This window comes from Rhineura floridana, chromosome 3 (genome assembly GCF_030035675.1).
Source record: "Rhineura floridana isolate rRhiFlo1 chromosome 3, rRhiFlo1.hap2, whole genome shotgun sequence".
Classification (NCBI taxonomy): domain Eukaryota; kingdom Metazoa; phylum Chordata; class Lepidosauria; order Squamata; family Rhineuridae; genus Rhineura; species Rhineura floridana.
Window position 1 is genome coordinate 139,336,129 of NC_084482.1, and position 22,296 is coordinate 139,358,424.

Here is a 22,296-nt window from a genome sequence, read left to right on the forward strand (position 1 = left end):
TGGTTGATGGCATGCAGCGCGCGCATTGCTGCCACCAACCAAGATGGCGGCAGAGGCTTCAGTCCCTTACGGAAACCTTGGCCGCCATCTTTATTTATGGCAACGCTGCGCGAACAGCAGAGAAAGGTAGGTGAAGCATGGGGGATGGAGAGGGGCTCAGAAGCTCATCTTGTGATCCGCAGGATTGCAGCTCCTAGAGCTGCGGGGCCCTTGGGCCAGTGCCCAACCTGGCCGCCCTTTGGAATCTGCCCTGGTTTGTGGATGTATTAGTTGTTTCTATGGAAAACCTTGAGCTGCTTCTGTGTTGCAGTTCTCATTTCTGTAAACCACTAAGAGACCGAATGTTGTCCCTATCTTCAAAGAGGGCAAAAAAGAGGAACCGGGGAACTACAGACCAGTCAGCCTAACATCAATCCCAGGAAAAACTCTGGAGCAGATTATAAAGCAGTCAATCTGTAAGCACCTTGAAAACAATGCAGTGATTACTAGGACCCAACATGGATTTATGAAGAACAAATCCTGCCAAACTAATCTCATCTCATTTTTTGACCGAGTAACCTCCCTTGTAGACTGTGGGAATGCTGTGGACATAATATATCTTGACTTCAGCAAAGCTTTGACAAAGTGCCCCATGATATTCTGATAGCAAGCTAGCTAAATGTGGGCTGGATGGAACAACTATCAGGTGGATCCAGAGTTGGCTCCAGAATCGTACTCAAAGAGTGCTTATCAATGGTTCCTTCTCAAACTGGGTGGAAGTAATGAGTGGAGTACCACAGGGCTCAGTCCTGGGCCCAGTCCTCTTCAACATTTTTATTAATGACTTGGATGAGGAGGAACAGAGCATGCTTATCAAATTTGCAGATGATACAAAATTGAGGGACACAGCTAATACCGTGGAAGTGAGAAACAAAATTCAAAGGGACCTTGATAGGCTGGAGCATTGGGCTGAAAACAACAGAATGAAATTCAACAGGGATAAATGCAAAGTTCTACACTTAGGAAAAAGAAACCAAATGCACAGTTATAAGATGGGGGATACTTGGCTCAGCAATATGACATGTGAGAAGGATCTTGGAATTGTCGTTGATCACAAGCTGAATATGAGCCAACAGTGTGATGTGGCTGCAAAAAAGGCAAATGCTATATTTGTTGGCAAGTAAAGGGTTCCTGAGAGTATTTTTTCCATGGCAGAGTTACAAGGCCAAGACGCTCAGAGTCCGTGCAGATCTCAAGGACAAGTATCCAAGGCAACCAGCTGGCCTTATCTATAAGACTTGGCAGATCTGGCCAGTTGGTGTGGGGGTCGAGGAGTTTGTACAGAGAGAGAGCTTGTGATATATTATCAGTAAAGTGACTCTTAAAACTTATTGCTTGTCCGGCTCATTGCTTCAACTGGCATCTAGCCTGTCACTATCCTGTTCTGCATCCTGGGCATCAGCTTGCGCCAGATACAACATCCAACAAGTGGTAGCAGAGGATGGTTACCTGGTGCTGATGGTTACCTTGTGCTGAGGATTGCAGAAAAGCGGCAGAGAAAAGCCAGAACTGCAGACCAGAGAGTAAAACAGCAGAGAGATGGAGAAACCGAAAGCTGAGCTGAAAGCTGTGAGAGAGCCGTGGGACTGAAGGACGGAGGTGAGAAGCTCTAATTACAAAGGCGGTGAACTGTGAAAAGTGAAAGTATGTCTATTACGTTATCGGCCGGGATTCCCTTGGAAAGGCTGACAGGGAAAAATTATGGCACTTGGAAACAGAGAATGCAGGCTTTTCTAGTGAAAGAAGACCTGTGGAAAGCTATCGCAGAAGACCCACCCGCCGTAGTGCCAATTCCAGCAGATTGGAGAAGGCTGGATGAGAGGGCAAAGGCGTTAATTGTTCTTGCTATTGATGATTCTCAATTACTGCACGTGCGTGACGCAGTAACAGCAAAGGAAACCTGGGAAACTTTAAGAAATATTCATGTGAAAAAGACTGCCAGTTCTAAAATATATCTTGCCAGAAGATTGTATCAGATGCGCTTATCTGGAGATACAACCATGTCAGAGCATTTGTTGGAAATAAACAGACTGTTTACTGAGTTGTCAGAACGTGAAATTGAACATTCTCAAACGCAAAAAGTGTATATCACATTAGCTTCACTAGATTCAAGTTATGATAGTCTGGTGAGCTCTTTGGAAGCAATGGACGATGCAAATCTCAATATGGATTATATAGAAGGCAAACTTTTACAAGAATTTCAAAGAAGGCAAGAAATGGCAAAGCAAGAAAGGACTGAGTCTAAACACAACTTAGGAAAGTTGAACAACAAAGCAGCACAAGAGAGACTGTATGGACAAAAAGCATGTTACTTTTGTGGTTCCAAACAACATCTTCAAAGGAATTGTGAAGCAAGAAGAAGAGAAAGAGGAAGAAAACCATGTGTACAGGTGATCTATGCTAGTAAGAATAAGCAATGTATTAACAATGAGCAGGGAAATAACTGTAAAGATTTATGGGCAATTGACAGTGGGGCAACAAATAGTATAATCAAAGATAAATCCATGTTTCATACATTTTGTGACGTAGAGGATCATGTGATAATGGCTGATGGAACTAAGAAACTTATCAAAAGTAGGGGTACAGTGAAATTAGCAGGTTTTAATACGATTATGACAGATGTGCTGTTTATTCCTGACATTGAATGCAACATTATGGCTGTGTCAAAACTCAATGAAATGGGGTTCAATGTGATGTTCAAAAGGGGTTCAGTGCATGTAATGAGAGGAGAAAAAATATTCATGAAAGGAATAGTGAGGAACTCATTGTTCTTCTTACACGTGAAACAAACAAATCATGTACTCATGTGTGCTAATAAGAAACCCCATAATAATTGTGTTCATTTATGGCACAGAAAACTAGGCCATATAGGATATGAAAATGTGGTGAAAACAACAGAGAACAGTAATGATGTGACATTGAGAAACTGTGAAAAATATGTAGACTGCCACGTGTGTAAACAAACTAGGGCAGTTGTGGCTGCAAAGAACAAAGAAGCCATGCCCAGTACAAATGCACCTTATCAATTAATACACGTGGACTTAGTGGGGCCATTTCAACCTACTCAGGGGGGTGCAAGATATTTCCTGACAATAGTTGATGATTTTTCAAAATTCTGCACTGTTTATTTACTAAAAGCTAAAAGTGAAGCTGCAGAGAAACTGAAAAGATTTATTACAAAAATTGAAGTGCAGTTTGGTGTCAAAATACAGAGAGTAAGATCAGATCAAGGAGGAGAGTTCTTAGGACACTCTTTTACTGAATACTTGGATAAAAGAGGAATAAAACAGGAGTTAACAGCCCCTTATAGTCCTCATCAGAACGGGTTAGCTGAACGCTGGAACAGGTTGCTTCAGGACTCAATAAGATCAATGCTATGTGACTCCTCTTTAACACAAGGTTTCTGGGGAGAGTGTGTTCTGTATTCAGCTTACATTCAAAACAGAATATTCCATAAGGCCACTGGAATGTCTCCTTATCAGAAATTGTATGACAGAAAACCCAGATTAAACCATTTGATTAGGTTTGGAGCAGAATGCTGGGTACATGTTCCCAAAAATAAAAGGACAGGGAAGCTGCAAAGGAGAGCAGACAAAGGGTACATGCTGGGATTTGAAAACACATATTACAGAATATGGCTGCCAAAACAAAGGTCTGTAGTGTTAAGCAGAAGCGTGCAAGCAATAGAGCAGGATTGGGAAGAGAAAACATATGTGGAGTTGGGAAACACTGAAGGTAGTAATGAACAAGAACAGGCAGACACAGTACCAATAAAACAAGAAGAAACAGGCTGCAGTAGTGAATCAAGTTCTAGCTCTGAGAGAGAAACAGAGGAATCGCCTGACACAGACACAGACACTAAGGCAGAAATACAACCACGCAGATCAGAGAGAACAACAAAAGGTATTCCACCTGTTAGATTTAAAATAAATTCCATTAAACATATAGACTTCAGTAACTGGAAAAAGTGGGATGATGGAAATCATGAAGAGTAATGAAATGTAATAAAAGTGATGCTGAGATTCTAATGCAATCTAGTAACTGTATTACAAATGATGCTGATGTAAACTGAAGAAAAAGAAATGTATCATGTGGAGAAAATGATATAAGTAAATGCAAGAAATGTAAATGTAAATGACATGAAAAGAAGTGAAAATGTGAATCTGTAACATAATCTGAAATGTATTGTTGAAATGTGATATAATGTGTGAAATGCTAAGCAAGAAGGCTATGGAAAAAATAGGTGGGGGAATGTTGGCAAGTAAAGGGTTCCTGAGAGTATTTTTTCCATGGCAGAGTTACAAGGCCAAGACGCTCAGAGTCCGTGCAGATCTCAAGGACAAGTATCCAAGGCAACCAGCTGGCCTTATCTATAAGACTTGGCAGATCTGGCCAGTTGGTGTGGGGGTCAAGGAGTTTGTACAGAGAGAGAGCTTGTGATATATTATCAGTAAAGTGACTCTTAAAACTTATTGCTTGTCCGGCTCATTGCTTCAACTGGCATCTAGCCTGTCACTATCCTGTTCTGCATCCTGGGCATCTGCTTGCGCCAGATACAACATCCAACAATATTAGACTGCATTAACAGAAGTATAGTTTCCAAATCACGTGAAGTATTAGTTCCCCTCTATTCAGCACTGGTTAGGCCTCATCTTGAATACTGCGTCCAGTTCTGGTCTCTGCACGTCAAGAAGGATGCAGACAAACTGGAACAGGTTCAGAGGAGGGCAACAAGGATGATCAGGGAACTGGAAACCAAGCCCTATGAGGAAAGACTGAAAGAACTGGGCATGTTTAGCCTGGAGAAGAGAAGACTGAGGGGAGATATGATAGCACTCTTCAAGTATTTGAAAGGTTGCCACACAGAGGAGGGTCGGGATCTCTTCTCAGTTGTCCCAGAGTGCAGGACACGGAATAATGGGCTCAAGTTGCAGGAAGCCAGATTTCGACTAGACATCAAGAAAAACTTCCTAACTGTTAGTGCCATTCAACAGTGGAACCAATTACCTAGAGAGGTAGTGGGCTGTCCGACACTGGGGGCATTCAAGAGGCAGCTGGACAGCCATCTGTCGGGAATGCTTTGATCTGGATTCCTGCATTGAGCAGGGGGTTGGACTTGATGGCCTTCTAGGCCCCTTCCAACTCTATTTTATGATTCTATGATAAGAATTTTGTTTTGCTATCTGTCTTTCATTTATTGTGGCAATTATAGCATGTGTGCACATGTCAACTTGTCTCTGTGACTGCATTGATTGTATACTTTTGTAAGACAATTTCTATGATGCTTGGGCAATAAGAAGAAAACATACTTCAAATTCTTTGAAACCAGCACTGCAATTTCATTTAATTATTTAAGAATCTTGGGTGTCATAATGTAACTTTTAGAGAATGAGGTGTCTGAAATGACTTTGCCACTCAAACGTATGTTTTGGCACCTGAGTTGAATGTTCCATTATCACAAGGATTTTTCTTTGTGCAACAAAATATTCTCACCCTCTTCTCTCCCCACATGCCCTGTATATATGTTGTGTGGTTTCCCCCAACTCTCCGGAACAGATTTGAGGATGGCACGGGGGATGAAGGGGGGAAGTTTGTTTGTGCTTAACTGAAGTTGTTTCGCTAGCAGAATAATTTAATTGAATACTGCCTCTAGAAAGCAAGAGATGCATACCAAAGAAAGAGAATAAATGCCTTCAGAAGAACAATGGTATTTTCACAAACATAATCTCTGTCTACAATTAAATCTCTGTTGTTCCATTATAATAATCATTTATTACAATGTATACAGCCAGCTACTAGTTTAAGTTCTGATGTTCCTTCAACTGTTTCCATATGGGCTTTTGGGTAATTAGCAATCATAATAACTGTGGCTTTAGTGCGTTACTGAATGAAGTCTGCAGTGATTTGAAAGAACAAGGTGTTCCTTTTTATTTTGATATAATGCAGTACTGCTAAAATTACTGCAGTCATGGACTTTCAGCAGTAGTTTCTGGTGATATAATCCCTTGCCACGGGCACCTAGATAATCACATTATCTTACAAAACATGATCCAAGCATATTGTGTTATGCGTTTTAAATAAATACACATTCTCATATTATTTCTAGATAATTTCCAGAAGATTTTTGATATGCATTTATTTGTATTATTTGCACCGTAGTTCACTTGCACCATTGTAGCTATCTGCTGTGCCATAATGCCATAATGTTTTGAGGCACTAGGCTCATTTCTAGTTAATAAAATTTAATGGCACAGAAAGGCTGCAAACTTGTGTCTGTATGTCTGCGTAGAACAAAATTCTCTCACTGAATGCTTGAAACATGGCAAAAAGGATGAGATGGTCCAGCAATGCTTTCTGTCCATCACCACAGACCATTGTTTGTTTTTGACATTGTGGTTAGAGAATTTTAAACCTGTAGCTTAAAGTCTGGGTCAACAACCAATATGAAACAGAGAACCTATTTTGGACTGAGCAAGGGCTGGAGGGCCAACCACAGTGTCTCCACCCACCAACCCACTCCCACTGAAGAAGAGTGCCAGGCAAATGGGTCTTTAAGCCCTTCCTCTTTTGTATGAAGAGCCGCAGAAACTTTAACATGATGTTACTTTTATGTACCTCACTTGCTCACTACCATTAGACTCTACCTTGGCGTGCTTATGGGAGTGACTCAGGTACATTGTAGAGCCATAGGGCTCTACCAAAGCTTCCAAACAGTCATTTTCCTGTTTCTCAGGTTGAGATAAAATGGCAGAGGTGCCGGCGGGGGGGGGGGGGGAGAGAGAAGGGAGTGACCCTTTGGATCAGGGGCCAGATGGATAGTGTTGAAGGAGTTGAATTAGTACTCTGGACCTATCCCTAGTGTCAAGTGCATGGAACTGGTGGGATACACATGTAAAAAAATACATACATTCCATCATTTATGGTGAACTGTCTGTGGTGAAACTCAATATCCTGAAGTTCTTACTTTAAGCTTCCTTAAATGTCCTACTTTAAGCAAATACCTGACCACAATGGCAAGTGTGCATCTGTGTTGGAATTGCTTTTTAATATGTTTTTAAACCTTTTCTTTTTTTAAAGATTTTTTAAAAGATTTTTACAAAAATGTTTTTAAAGGTGTTTTGTTCTAATATATTTTAAAGTCTGTTTTTATGATGTTTTAATGTGTTTAAAGACCCTCCGTGGTGCAGAGTGGTAAGCGGTGGCAACGCAGCCGAAGCTCTGCTCACGGCCAGAGTTCGATTCCAACGGAAGGAGGAAGTTGAATCTCCGGTAAAAGGGGTCGAGGTCCACTCAGCCTTCCATCCATCTGTGGTTGGTAAAATGAGTACCCGGCATATGCTGGGGGGTAAAGAAAGGCCGGGGAAGGAACTGGCAATCCCACCCCATATATATGGTCTGCCTAGTAAATGTCGCAAGACGTCACCCTAAGAGTCGGAAATGACTCGCGCTACAAGTGTGGGGACACCTTTACTTTAATGTGTTTTTAGTGCTTTTGTTTGCCGCCTTGGGCTCCTACCAGGAGGAAGGATGGGATTTAATAAATTAATAATAATAATAATAATAATAATAATAATAATAATAATAATAATAATGTATTCTTTATTTATATCCCACCATCCTTCCAACACTGGAATAATAATAATACAAGCTCTGTAACATTTGGACAAGCTTTGTTAACATGGAAGCAGTTCATCAACTCGCTATGTGACAGTTGCATCAATATGGGACACCATTGGTAATGGCTGGTCAGACAATAAACTGAACCTCCTATATCCTCACCACCTTATATGATTGTGATCATGCAATCTGGTCATCTTCAGTGCTACAGATGATGAGTCCCCCAAGATGCAATAAATCAAACAGTAGTGTTTGGATGTATGTGGAGAAGGTAGCAATGTGGCCCACGTTCCTCTATCCCCACCTTTCCCTTCTTAAACTGACTTTATTTGTTGGCTTTCTCCCACGAGAGTTGTAGTTTGGGGATGATGTTGAAAATTCAACCCCCTTTCACAGAGCTACAGAATTTCTAGAGCTCTCCAGAGATGGGGAAGTGGCTGTTAAATCACTTTTCAGGTTTTAGATAGATATATATACAGTACTTTGCAAGGAATCTTTTTGTCCCTTCTGCTTCTTTGAGCACATACTCCAATTTTGCTTTGGAATTTTCTAGAACAAGGCAAGCCATCTTTGCTTAACAATGGTGCTACCAGTCAAAAATATAACTTACGTGTTTGGTACTTTTCCTCAGAGTGTTAAAAAAATTGTTTCTCCAACTTTCTCATAATACACATGTTTACTCAGAAGAAGGTCCCATTGGTTTCAGTGCAGTTTATTTCCAAAGTAGTATGCTTAGGATTGCAAACTTCAAGGCATGCCCAGACTCACCCAGGTCACAGAGTACATCTGCTGCCTTAGCAGTGACACCAGCTACTGTGAAATGTTTGCATATGTCACATAGGAAGTTAAAAGTTGACACAAGCCTCTCCTCCTTATTCTTATAATGTTATACATGATAAAATACTGCTGTCTTTCTGGCCAAAAGCTGTTTAAAAAGACATTGTAGTGTTAGCTGGTTCAAAGTAAACAGAGTCAAACAGGTTTTTATTATATAAAGGTGTAAAGTCCACACATGCCAATAGGTCCCAAGTTCAAATGAAATACCCAAGCCAAGTAAGCTTTTTTTTTTTTAATTCATTCTAATCTTCAGTATCTTGTTCTAATTCAGCTTTCCCCAACCTGGTGCCCTCCGGATATTGTTAGAGTCCAACTCCAATCATCCATGGCCATTATCCATGATAGCTGGGGCTGATGGGAGTTACAACATCTGGAGGGGCACCAGGTTGGGGTAGACTGTTTTCATTAACCAGTAGCCTATTTGGGAAAGTACTATCACAAGCCCATTTAGGAACTGCTGTGGTACAATGCTAAAGTGTCTGTGCTTGGAAGACCTTGGTTTACATCTGACTAGGTGACCTGAGGTAAGCTACTATCTCTCAGCCTATGCCACCCCCCATTTCAATATAGGGTAGTAATTGTGGACTACATTGCAGGCTTATTGTAAGGGTTACTTAGAGAAGTGCTTAGGTTGCAGTCCTAACCCAATTTACTTGGAAGTAAGCCCCATTGAATTCAATAGAACTTACTTCTGAGTAGATATGGTTAGCATAATGCTGTGTTTGAATACACCATAGAAATGCTTGTTTTTATTATTCATTCATTCAAAACGTATATCTCTTAATCATTCACATTTCTAAGCAGTATACATAAAAACGAGCCTTACATAAAATGAAACAATAAAACAATAATAAAAACTTATTAAGTAGGACTCCTTTTGCAACACCCCTGGGTATTTTTTAAATTGAGGTTTAGCATTGTTACAGGTTTACTATGCCAGATTTGGACGCTTAAACATTAGATTTCTTATGCTAGGTGAATAGAAAAATATTGTTGTAGGATTATGGAATTGGTCTGGATGATATCTGTGAGACCACTACCAGCCTGTTTTCCATAGGAGATGCAGTTTGTATTAGAGAGACCTGCTGGACTAGTCAAATTAGTTCCTTTCATAAGTTAATAGTTCTTCTGGCCAAGCCAGTTTCTTTGTTTGCTTGATAGGCTAATCTACATATCTAAAGATGTGGTTCAAAGTAGTCCTATTACCATGGGAGCTCTTTCAGGAGAGAGGCACTCATCACACCTCACCTAGCTGGAGGAGCCCCTCATCCTGGAGCCAAGAAGTGGCTTGTGCATTTTTGTTTTGTTATTCTGGTGTGGAGCTGGAAGCTGGACAGACACAGAGAAGCTTATCTTGCTGTCTGTGTTGAACCCCAGGCAATGGCTTCGGAAACTCCCCAAGAAGCCTAATGGGGAAGCAGGATCTGTTGGACTGTTAGTGCTGAGAACCCCTCCATCTTATGCTCAGGTTGTATATATGTGCAAATTAACCATATATCATAAAGACACCACAGTCTCCACTCACCTTCATGACAAGGAAACCAAATCCTGGCTAATCGCAGGAACCCCTGGAAGTTTTACATTGCTTGGAGATTGGAGTGCCTCCAACATTTCTCATTCCAGTAGTGAATCATATGAGTCAGACCATGTGTTCATCCAGCCCAGCTCTAGGTGCCTCATCTCAGTCTCAGGCAGGGGTGATTTCTAGCCCTGCTATCAGACGGGGGAAAAGAGACATCAGAGCCAGAATAAAATCAGAGCTAATAAATATCCTCATAACCAGTTCTCATATTTTGAAGCATGACTTTTTGCAAAGTACATTTTGTATTTTTTTAAAGGGCAATATATCATTCAGATATTCATATTTTATTCAATGATATTATGTAGCAAGTTTCCCTCAGGGTCTCTATGTCTCTTGTGTGCTCCTAAGAAACAAAGTTGTGCTTTGGCCTTGTTATATTCTCTGTTTTCAGTTAACTGTAGACTGGCAATTTTCAGGGCACAAACATTGGCTGGGATCTGAAAAACAACTGCTCATTATGTTCCACATTTGCTTTTGCCTTGTTTTCCAAACAGTGCTGTCCTATCCAAGCTGTATGGTAAACTTGCATTTGTAAATTTCAAAAGCCATGTGAGATCTGGCAGTCATCTACTAGGGTTGCTAGGCTCAGGGCCTAAGACTGATCCTGTATCTTTAGGAGAAGAGAAAGTCAGCCAAGTGCAGGTGTTCTTGCAACCCTGTAATGGGAAAAACCACAAGGTAGAATTCTCCCTTCCCCCTGCACAACTTTTAAAGATACAGAAGACCTCTTGGTTGCCAGGCAAAAATGCATATATTAGTGGAAAAAAATTAAAATGCATTATATATGGGGAAATTGCTTTGCAAAACTATGTATATTAGGCAAAATTGTGTATGAGCATGTGTATATTAAGAGAAATTTGCTGATGAATTTTCATGAGGGCTTCTGATGTAAAAATGTGGAGAACTGAACTTATGATTGAAAAAAACCAAGAGTAACTAAAATTGAGAGATTTGCCTACTTTCTATATATCCATTTTGCCCACCACCCCTTTTCTGCTACTTTATCCTCATAATATTTTGGCTGTGCAGTATTAAGGAACTATATTGATGTATTTTGTCCCCTAAACTCTTACACTTATTCTTCTCTCTTTAATTTCAGGGTTTACAATGGTTGATACAGAAATGCCATTTTGGCCCATGAACTTTGGAATTAGCCCAGTAGACCTCTCTGCAATGGATGAGCACTCACATTCCTTCGACATAAAGCCCTTTACCACAGTTGATTTTTCCAGCCTTTCTTCACCACGTTATGAGGACCTTCCTCTCATAAGAACTGACCAGACAGCAGTTGACTATAAATATGATGTGAAATTTCAAGAATGCCAAAGTATGTTGCATTCTTATTACTTGGTTGTTTTTAGCTGTTGGGAAGTGTTTCTGAATCTTTCATCTTCAACTGTACATTTCAGCAATGTAGGTCTCGGCTCTAGTTAAAACCAAACACTGTAAATAGTCTGTGTGCTATAAACTGGTTTTTTCGTTTAGACCATCTGATATAAATAGGATGTTTTTATTCTTTCTGGAATAGGATGACATAGATATATGAAAGCAGAAGACTTATTGTGAATCAGTCTTTTATTTTCTTTCAGCTGGTCAATCATCATTTCCTTTATTTAAGGAAAAGCAGAAGCTACTCTAGTTTATAAGCTGATTTGTGGAGCGGCTTGTGTTTCATATTCTTTCCTACATGACAGGATAAAAATGGCTTTCAGCTAAAATTCCTGGGATGTCTTCCATAGGGTCGCTCATGAACTCAGCCACTTTACCCATATGGTATTTTAGTACTGTGGAGAAAAGTATTCAAGAGGTATTAAATATTAAACTGTTCTAGAAAAAAAATTCTCCCCCTTGTTCTCTATTAATAATAATTAACAAAGAACAGAGTTAAAATGCCTGAGGGTGCATGAAGTGATAAGATACCACTCTTAAATTAATTCCAGTCAAGTGAGTTGTTAAAATATAGTAAGGTTTAAGTAAAATGTATTAAGTTATCATGAGTATGACAAAGTAATAGTATGTAAGATTACATTATCTTACATCATGTAAGTAATGTGGGGTTTTTTCTCTGCAAAAGATGCTTTATTACATAGTGATTACTTGTTTCATATGGAGCAGAATTTGGCATATAATAGAAAAGTAAAAATGCAGGCATCCATCATAACTGATGCAAATAAATGATGGATCGTAACTGTGCAACTGATCTACACAGACTTTCAAAGTTTCAGAAATGACAGAACATAAGAACATAAGAAGAGCCTGCTGGATCAGGCCAGTGGCCCATCTAGTCCAGCATCCTGTTCTCACAGTGGCCAACCAGGTGCCTGGGGGAAGCCCGCAAGCAGGACCCGAGTGCAAGAACACTCTCCCCTCCTGAGGCTTCCGGCAACTGGGTTTCAGAAGCATGCTGCCTCTGACTAGGGTGGCAGAGCACAGCCATCATGGCTAGTAGCCATTGATAGCCCTGTCCTCCATGAATTTGTCTAATCTTCTTTTAAAGCCGTCCAAGCTGGTGGCCATTACTGCATCTTGTGGGAGCAAATTCCATAGTTTAACTATGCGCTGAGTAAAGAAGTACTTCCTTTTGTCTGTGCTGAATCTTCCGACATTCAGCTTCTTTGAATGTCCACGAGTTCTAGTATTATGAGAGAGGGAGAAGAACTTTTCTCTATCCACTTTCTCAATGCCATGCATAATTTTATACACTTTTATCATGTCTCCTCTGACCCGCCTTTTCTCTAAACTAAAAAGCCCCAAATGCTGCAACCTTTCCTCGTAAGGGAGTCGCTCCATCCCCTTGATCATTCTGGTTGCCCTCTTCTGAACCTTTTCCAACTCTATAATATCCTTTTTGAGATGAGGCGACCAGAACTGTACACAGTATTCCAAATGCGGCCGCACCATAGATTTATACAACGGCATTATGATATCGGCTGTTTTATTTTCAATACCTTTCCTAATTATCGCTAGCATGGAATTTGCCTTTTTCACAGCTGCCGCACACTGGGTCGACATTTTCATCGTGCTGTCCACTACAACCCCGAGGTCTCTCTCCTGGTCGGTCACCGCCAGTTCAGACCCCATGAGCGTATATGTGAAATTCAGATTTTTTGCTCCAATATGCATAATTTTACACTTGTTTATATTGAATTGCATTTGCCATTTTTCTGCCCATTCACTCAGTTTGGAGAGGTCTTTTTGGAGCTCTTCGCAATCCCTTTTTGTTTGAACAACCCTGAACAATTTAGTGTCATCAGCAAACTTGGCCACTTCACTGCTCACTCCTAATTCTAGGTCATTAATGAACAAGTTGAAAAGTACAGGTCCCAATACCGATCCTTGAGGGACTCCACTTTCTACAGCCCTCCATTGGGAGAACTGTCCGTTTATTCCTACTCTCTGCTTTCTGCTTCTTAACCAATTTCTTATCCACAAGAGGACCTCTCCTCTTATTCCATGACTGCTAAGCTTCCTCAGAAGCCTTTGGTGAGGTACCTTGTCAAACGCTTTTTGAAAGTCTAAGTACACTATGTCCACTGGATCACCTCTATCTATGTGCTTGTTGACACTCTCAAAGAATTCTAATAGGTTACTGAGACAGGACTTTCCCTTGCAGAAGCCATGCTGGCTCTGCTTCAGCAAGGCTTGTTCTTCTATGTGCTTAGTTAATCTAGCTTTAATCATACTTTCTACCAGTTTTCCAGGGACAGAAGTTAAGCTAACTGGCCTGTAATTTCCAGGATCCCCTCTGGATCCCTTTTTGAAGATTGGCGTTACATTTGCCACTTTCCAGTCCTCAGGCACGGAGGAGGACCCAAGGGACAAGTTACATATTTTAGTTAGCAGATCAGCAATTTCACCTTTGAGTTCTTTGAGAACTCTCGGGTGGATGCCATCCGGGCCTGGTGATTTGTCAGTTTTTATATTGTCCATTAAGCTTAGAACTTCCTCTCTCGTTACCACTATTTGTCTCAGTTCCTCAGAATCCCTTCCTGCAAATGTTAGTTCAGGTTCAGGGATCTGCCCTATATCTTCCACTGTGAAGACAGATGCAAAGAATTCATTTAGCTTCTCTGCAATCTCCTTATCGTTCTTTAGTACACCTTTGACTCCCTTATCATCCAAGGGTCCAATTGTCTCCCTAGATGGTCTCCTGCTTTGAATGTATTTATAGAATTTTTTGTTGTTGGTTTTTATGTTCTTAGCAATGTGCTCCTCAAATTCTTTTTTAGCATCCCTGATTGTCTTCTTGCATTTCTTTTGCCAGAGTTTGTGTTCTTTTTTATTTTCTTCATTTGGACAAGACTTCCATTTTTTGAAGGAAGACTTTTTGCCTCTAAGAGCTTCCTTGACTTTGCTCGTTAACCATGCTGGCATCTTCTTGGCCCTGGCGGTACCTTTTCTGGTCTGCGGTATGCACTCCAGTTGAGCTTCTAATATAGTGTTTTTAAACAACTTCCAAGCATTTTTGAGTGATGTGACCCTCTGGACTTTGTTTTTCAGCTTTCTTTTTACCAATCCCCTCATTTTTGTGAAGTTTCCTCTTTTGAAGTCAAATGTGACCGTGTTGGATTTTCTTGGTAATTGGCCAGTTACATGTATGTTTAATTTAATAGCACTGTGGTCACTGCTCCCAATCGGTTCAACAACACTTACATCTTGCACCAGGTCCCGGTCCCCACTGAGGATTAAGTCCAGGGTTGCCGTCCCTCTGGTCGGTTCCATGACCAACTGGTCTAGGGAATAGTCATTTAGAATATCTAGAAACTTTGCTTCTTTGTCATGACTGGAACACATATGCAGCCAGTCTATGTCCGGGTAGTTGAAGTCACCCATTACTACCACATTTCCTAGTTTGGATGCTTCCTCAATTTCATATCTCATCTCCAGGTCTCCCTGAGCATTTTGATATATAGTTTATATCCAGGGATAACCGTATCCCACTGGTTTTCTCCATTCCACCAGGTCTCCGTTATGCTCACTATATCAATGCTCTCCTCTAAGACCAAGCACTCCAGTTCTCCCATCTTGGTTCGCAGGCTCCTAGCATTAGCGTACAGGCACTTGTAAGCAGTGTCTCTCTTCAAGTGTCTTTGGCACTTGTGGTTAGGCCTGTGGTAATTTTGCTCTTCTGAATTTATATCCTGTGCCCCTGCTCTCACAATGCCTACTTCTAGGCCTACCCCTTTTAAAATTTCATCATTCCTTTGGTTTTTATCCCAGGGGGAAGGTTTATTCTGAACCGGACCTTTCTCAGCTCCTGTCGGGTTTCCCCCCTCAGTCAGTTTAAAAGCTGCTCTGCCACCTTTTTAATTTTAAGTGCCAGACAGAGTATATCAAGATTTGGGTGTTGATTGATGATTTTAGCTTTCAGAAAAGTATGTTTGGATCTTCTACTCTTCCACAGGCATACCTTATTTGCAGCTTTATTTAAACCCAGACTCTGTAAATGTCTTATGATTTAAAAGATGAGTGATTTGTTGTAAATATGGAAGCCAAGATGCTGGATAGAGATTATCAAGAGCTGGATTACTTACAAGAAAATCTAGCAATAGTATCTACCTAGAGTTTGTAGTAGAAAGTTCTCACAATGCTTGTAGAGAGCTCAACTAAGAAACAGCTTTAGGTTACTCTTTGCTTTATTAATTTTTTTATTTACTGTAAAAATTCTCCTGGCATTGATGTCATTCTGTGCAACAAACCAAGATTCTATAACAATTCAGTAGTATAATTAAAGCAACTTCGGGGGGAGGGGAGCAAATTAGTACTAAGCACAGCTAGCTTACACATCACTCTTGCAGTACTATTGGTTTTCCCCAAAGCACAACCCTAAAGAGGAATATTTGAACAGAATGTAGTAAGACCTCTTCCAGATAAGCTTTGCTATTCTAAAAGCGTTACATGAGCCAAAATCCAGAGAGTTCCATTAGAAATGCCTATCCAGTGAGACTTCCGAATAGCTCAGATGATCACATCAGATAACAAATTCCTTTTGATTTTCCAACTTTCAAAGACAACTTACTGGGCAACACAGCCCTATTTGGCACACAGAATGGTGTTCTGGGTTGTGGCCTGTATGAAGACCTGAATGAAACCACTCTGTATATCAGGGACAGGAACCTGGAACATTCAGATGTTGTTGAATGACAACTCCTACCATTGGCCATACAGACTGGGGTTGTCGGTAGCTGGAGTCCAGTGACATATGTAAACGTAAATTCAACATGTAATATTATGTATATTGGGTTTTTTAATGTATATTGGTTTTAAAACAAAAAATATAGTTTATATGATTTTATTTATAGTTTGATAAACTGTCAATTTTTTTCATAAATATATATATATACTGTTTTATGTATTCTACTTAGAGCTTTTTGTATATTGAGTGGTATGTAATCTTCCGTTTATATAAATATAAATTAATAGACATCTGGAAGTTAACAGGTTCGCCACTCTTGCTGAAGTCATACCAGAGAGTGACTCCATAGCACTTTCCATACTAGTCTCTGCTAATGCAGAATACTACTGATTTTCCAAAGTGTTGTCCATATGTTATGGAAACCATGAAAGATATTGCTCCCATATGATAAGAGCTGGGGCTTAGCCTGAGAGACAGAAGCTTGCTTTACATACCATCGTAATTTGGCTACTGCCACCATGCCTCAGTTTCCACACCCAGCATACGCCCAGTTCCCTTCCTCACTTCCTGGTCCACAGCAATTATAGTTAATGAATGGAACACAGTGGGTCATATCCAATTTTAGCCCTGCTCAGAATAAACCCACTGAAATTAACAGAACTTAGTAAAGCCTATTAATTTTAATCGATCTATTATGAGTGGGCCTAATATTGTTTACAACCTACTATGTTTACCTTGGTTGAAACCGTTTGAACCAATTCTGGTTTAGAGGTCAACTATGATTTATGGCAACCACAGTTTTTCCAATTTGGGTGTCATAGCAAACTCTGATTACTGTAACTATAGTTTGTTGTGGCCTCCAAATTGGAAAAATTGTAAACCAAGATGTGAAGACGTGCATCAGAGTACATGAAAGGAGGAGGGAGAGGGGGGAAATGGGTGTATGAGTCTGAACTCCATTTATGATTTGGTCATGATGTCTGATCTGGGCAGTGGCTTGTCCATGGCTGAAGTAAGATTTGCACCACAGATTCCAGCTCATAGTTCAGGCTGTTAATTAACCAAATACCTCCCATACACTTTGCTAGATATGTCTGGTTAATATGTACATTTAATGTATTGATTGCTGATTGTAACTAGATATTATTGCCAGTTTTCCCTGTGTTAACATATATTTCAAGGATATAATTAATTCCTCTTTGCAAATCTTTCTGTTGTTAAGATGTAATCAAGCTGGAGCCTCCATCGCCACCATATTTCTCAGAAAAAGTTCAGATGTACAATAAACCTCATGAAGAATCCTCCAGTTCTCTAATGGCTATTGAGTGCCGGGTGTGTGGGGACAAAGCATCGGGATTCCATTATGGAGTGCATGCATGTGAGGGCTGCAAGGTAGGTAGTCCCCAGCTGTGGAACACTCTGCAGAGCTTCAGCGAGCATCCTGACTTTCAGGCATCTCTTGAAGATATTTTTGTGCTGACAGGCCCATGTAGCTATTTAAAATGCCTCTTGAGTAGCCTGTCATTTTAATCATTGTTTTGTATTGCTTTTAAATCTTTTTATGTTGCTGTACACCGTCGTGATGTTTTGAGAGAGAGCAGGAAATAAATTTTATTATTTATTATTGTTGTTGTTACCCGCCCTTCATCCAAACCTCCCATGGCAGGTTACAACAATTTTAAAATACAGCATTAAAAACAATTAAAAACAACTTATAACCACAAAATAGTGTAGGTCCTAAAAATATATGTCTTAGGTGTCAAAGGCCAGGGTAAAGAGGTGCATCTTCAACATTCACCTAAAACTGTAAAATGAAATTGCCAGACATACCTCAGTGGGAAAGCAGTTCCCCAACTTAGGGGCTGCCACAAAGAATGCTCTCTCCTGGGCCACCACCACCCCAAGCTTCTTCAACTACCAAAAGGGCCTCCTCTGCTGATCTCAACACCTGAGAGGGTCTGTAGAGAAGGAGATAGTCTTTCAGATATTTGGGACCTATCATTTCAAAACACTTTACCATGATCTGAGATATGTCAGAGCATGCTGCTTCTGATGATTTCATATTAACAGAACATGCAGAGTTTGCGTGTTTCACCTGTTATAAGCTGACTTCAACTAGAAATGTCTTCATTTCCTTTACTGAACATCCAGGAGACAATAGGGGAAAGTGCATTTCTAAAAGCCTGATCTATAAACCCAGTATCTTTGGAATAAATGTATAAATGTTTGTTATTCAGATGACGCAGGCAGCAATGGAAGATCACTTATGACTAATATTCCCCTCCCCCTTTCCTTTATTCTTATTGAAGGGTTTCTTTCGCAGAACAATCCGGCTAAAGTTGATCTATGATCGGTGTGATCTCAACTGTCGCATTCATAAGAAAAGCAGAAATAAATGTCAATATTGCAGATTCCAGAAATGCCTTGCAGTTGGAATGTCACATAATGGTGAATATATTGCTTTTATCTTTTTACATAAATAAACATACAAACATACACGACACACACAGCTAAGGATCTGTTATAAGTGCATTGTAGATATCTGGAGTCACGAGAACAGCCAGCACTGGACCATTTCTGATTAATTTACCAGGTCCATACTTTGGAAAAGCAAGACCCATTTTGACATCCATGTATAGGTATCATATTTCCACAGAGCCTATTCACAAAAATCCAGAAGGGTAGTCTCAAGTGGTACAATTTTGAGATCCAAACCTATTTTCATTTGAGTTTTTGTGTGTGGGCGTGGGCATACCCAGATGTCTGGCATGCTCAGAGGCAGAAAAGTGTTTGCTGATGAGGCAGGCAGCTACTGTGTCCCTCTCCTATGATGCATAACCAAGATCATTCTGTTGGCCTCAAGGTACAGAAGGCCTGTGTCACAAAATCCTGAAACTACCCAGACTAACATGTTAAATCTTCCATACAGTTGGCTGGAATTGTAGGCTTCTTATTATGGTGCCCTGCCAGTTACATAGTAAACTAGAGGTGACCCACTGCAGTGACCCTATGCATATAGAAGATGTTTTGATAGCTTTTTTTAAGTAACGTTTTTGAAGATGTTTTGTTTTAATGTGTTTTAAAGTTTGTTTTTATGATACTTTAATGTTTTTAGTGCTTTTGTTTGCCGCCCTGGGCTCCTGCTGGGAGGAAGGGCGGGATATAAATCAAATAATAATAATAATTTAAATCTTTGATATGTTAGTTTGCCTGGTGTGTGACTAGACAGGCCAATATTCTGGTGTTATGTTGCATTTTTCCTTTTGATACTCACTGTGTCTTTCCCCTTCTTTATACTCCTCTTAGATAAACCTCTTAATTGAATGTATGGGTTGTACTGAAACATAAGAGCCAGTTGTTCCTTCAATGTGTGGGGGGAGATCAGGAGGGGTGATAGGCTGAAGCCAGCTGCCAACTCCACTGTACCTGAGTAGACTCCTGTAAGGCAGTGGGGATCCTGCAGCCCCTGACCTAGGTAGCAAACAAGTAGGCGGTGGCAAGAAGAGAAAGTATAACAGTTCACCCATTTCTAGTGGGCTCCCCTACTAGACTGATGCTAGACTGTGGTGGTGTCAGTTGTGACAGCCTGTAAACACATTACACAGGGCAAATCTGTGTTTGTCACTGAGCACACACTCAACAGGGAATTGTATCCGATCTCACTTCATGGAAAGTGTATCTGTATGATATTTCCCCCCAAGTACATGTGTGTCACTTTTTCACATTGTTAATGTACACCTAAATCATTTTATGTGTGCAACTGAAAATGAAGAAGCCCCAAGGGTCAGCTCATGCAAATAAATAGCTTCCATGTGATGTTCTCAAATATAAGTTTGAGGTAGGAAAGTGTATTGTATGAAGTGTTGCTGCTTGGATGCACTGTGATTACTGGGGCACCATTTGAAGTCCAGACATCACAAAAACTGAAGCAGGAATATACAGTGCTAGTTCGTACAGCAGCACAAGCAGAAAGTTCCTTCCAGAAAAAAGAAAAAAAATGCTCACCCAGAAAAACAGCTGGTTGAGATCTGCAATTGTCAGCAATATGCTAACTGGCATTTGTTTGCTGTGCCTGTTGTATACAAGCAATGCTTAACATTCTTTCGGTTCCCATCGCTACTGCTGTTTTCTGTTGCTTCTGTTCATTATCTTTTATTCTGTTGCACCACACTGTGCACCCTGATAACTCAGGCATATGTTTAGGGAAAAGTTGTATCCTTCTGTTTCCAATGTAATACATGAAATACGGGCATTACTAAAAGTTATGGACAGCATATGTATCACATTTGGATTCAAAATAATACATCAGGATGCACTCCAGCTTTCTTTCTTTCTTTCTTTCTTTCTTTCTTTCTTTCTTTCTTTCTTTCTTTCTTTCTTTCTTTCTTTCTTTCTTTCTTTCTTTCTTTCTTTCTTTCTTTCTTTCTTTCTTTTCTTTCTTTCTTTCTTTCTTTCTTTTTCTTTCTTTCTTTCTTTCTTTGTCAGTAATAATTTTAAAAATATCTTGGCTTTCCTTAATTAAATGCACACATTTTCTCTTCACATTTTGGGGAAAAAGATGGCCACAGTAAGACTCAGTTATAATATTGAGGTTTAGGCTATGCATGCGGTGGTGCATTGCCACTGGGAGGAAAATGTGTGGTTTGGAAAGCTATTTGTTGCCTGTGTTACAGTTGGTCTCTACTTCCTTGATTGTTTTACTTCTCTTCCATTGCTACATTTCCATCACAGTGCACTAGCCTTGGCTCATCCAGTTATTTTCATATTATTTTAGCAATCAAGATTATATCATTATTGCCTTTCCTCCTCACTCATCTCATGGCCCTTTTTCGTTTCTGAGTTATTTGTTGTTTCATGTTCGAAGTTACCTTTTTAATATATATAGAGGAACATCATCCTCTTTCTTCGTCTACTTGAGGGAACATGATTCAATGAAAAGAATCTCATATTAAAAAGATATATTTGAACATGAAGAAATAGCTTCACACAGGGCCAAGAGCCATGAACCCCAGTATATATTAAGCTTGAGATACTGTGTCACATCCCTTCTGCCTCTGGCAACAGGGCAAGGATTTGAGGATCTATATTTAATACACATCAGTATTAAAGAAGAATCATGCTTCTGGTTCTGTCAGAAAATCAGTCCAAACAGTAGGACAGTATCATGGGTAGGTGGCAAATAGAGAGGGTGAAAATAGGCTAAAGGATAGTGCTCTGGTGCTGAGGGCAAACATAATAGCGTCTCTCAGTGACAAATTGCCCAGAATGAGGAAAGGCAGCAAATCTTGAGGCTTTGTACCAGCCAGTGGTATCAGATTGGTGTCACTGGACTTCCTTTTTTTTTTTTTCATTAATTTTTATTCAAATTTTTAAAGACAAAAAACAAAACAAAACAAAAATTATTAAACAATAAAATAAAATGTTGACTTCCGATTTATCGCAGATCAGCTATAAGTCTACAATATATAACAATCCTGTCTCCTAAATTATGTTATAAAATCACTTTCCTCCAATAGCTATCTTAACTAATCATCAAATCTCATAAACATTACTTTATTCTTCCCACAAAAAGTCAAAGAGAGATTTCAATTCCTTGAAAGATATATCTTTCAATTTTTCTCCAGATAAACATGTCGACCAATCCATCTCATTCAAATCCACTAGGTCCAATAATTTCAATAGCCATTTTTCCATTATCAATATTAATTCCATCTTCCATCTTCAATAATCCTGTTAAGTCCAATAATTTCAGTAACCATTCTTCCATTATCGATAATCCTATTAAGTCCAATAATTTCAATAGCCATTCTTCCATTATCAGTATCCCATAATAATCTTGTTATCATAGCCATAGTCCAAATAAACATATAGATTAATCCATCTCGTAAAACCAGTTTGATCCAATGATTTCAATAGCCATTCTTCCAATATCAATATTGATTCCGTCTTCCATCTTCAATAGTCTTGTTCAGTCCAGTATTTTCAGTATCCATTCTTCCATTACCAGTATCCCATATTAATCTTGCTGTCATAGCCATAGTCATATAATAAAAGTCTGATGGGAATCTCCCTCATCACAAATCTT

At 39.8% G+C, this 22,296-nt stretch overlaps 1 protein-coding gene across 6 annotated transcripts in view; it reads left to right on the forward strand.

The window, feature by feature from the left end:
- The window catches only part of PPARG (peroxisome proliferator activated receptor gamma), a 97,056-nt gene that overhangs the window by 47,658 nt on the left and 27,102 nt on the right, over positions 1-22,296 (forward strand). For 5 of the 6 annotated variants that reach the window (XM_061618098.1, XM_061618095.1, XM_061618096.1 and 2 more), the window contains 3 exons: positions 11,175-11,402; positions 17,434-17,603; positions 18,521-18,659. In XM_061618098.1, coding sequence (XP_061474082.1) covers positions 11,183-11,402; positions 17,434-17,603; positions 18,521-18,659 — 529 coding nt within the window. In that variant the 5' untranslated portion in view covers positions 11,175-11,182. Of the gene's footprint in view, positions 1-8,923; positions 9,018-11,174; positions 11,403-17,433; positions 17,604-18,520; positions 18,660-22,296 lie in introns of those variants that run through there. The other variant, XM_061618097.1, reaches the window with a different exon arrangement.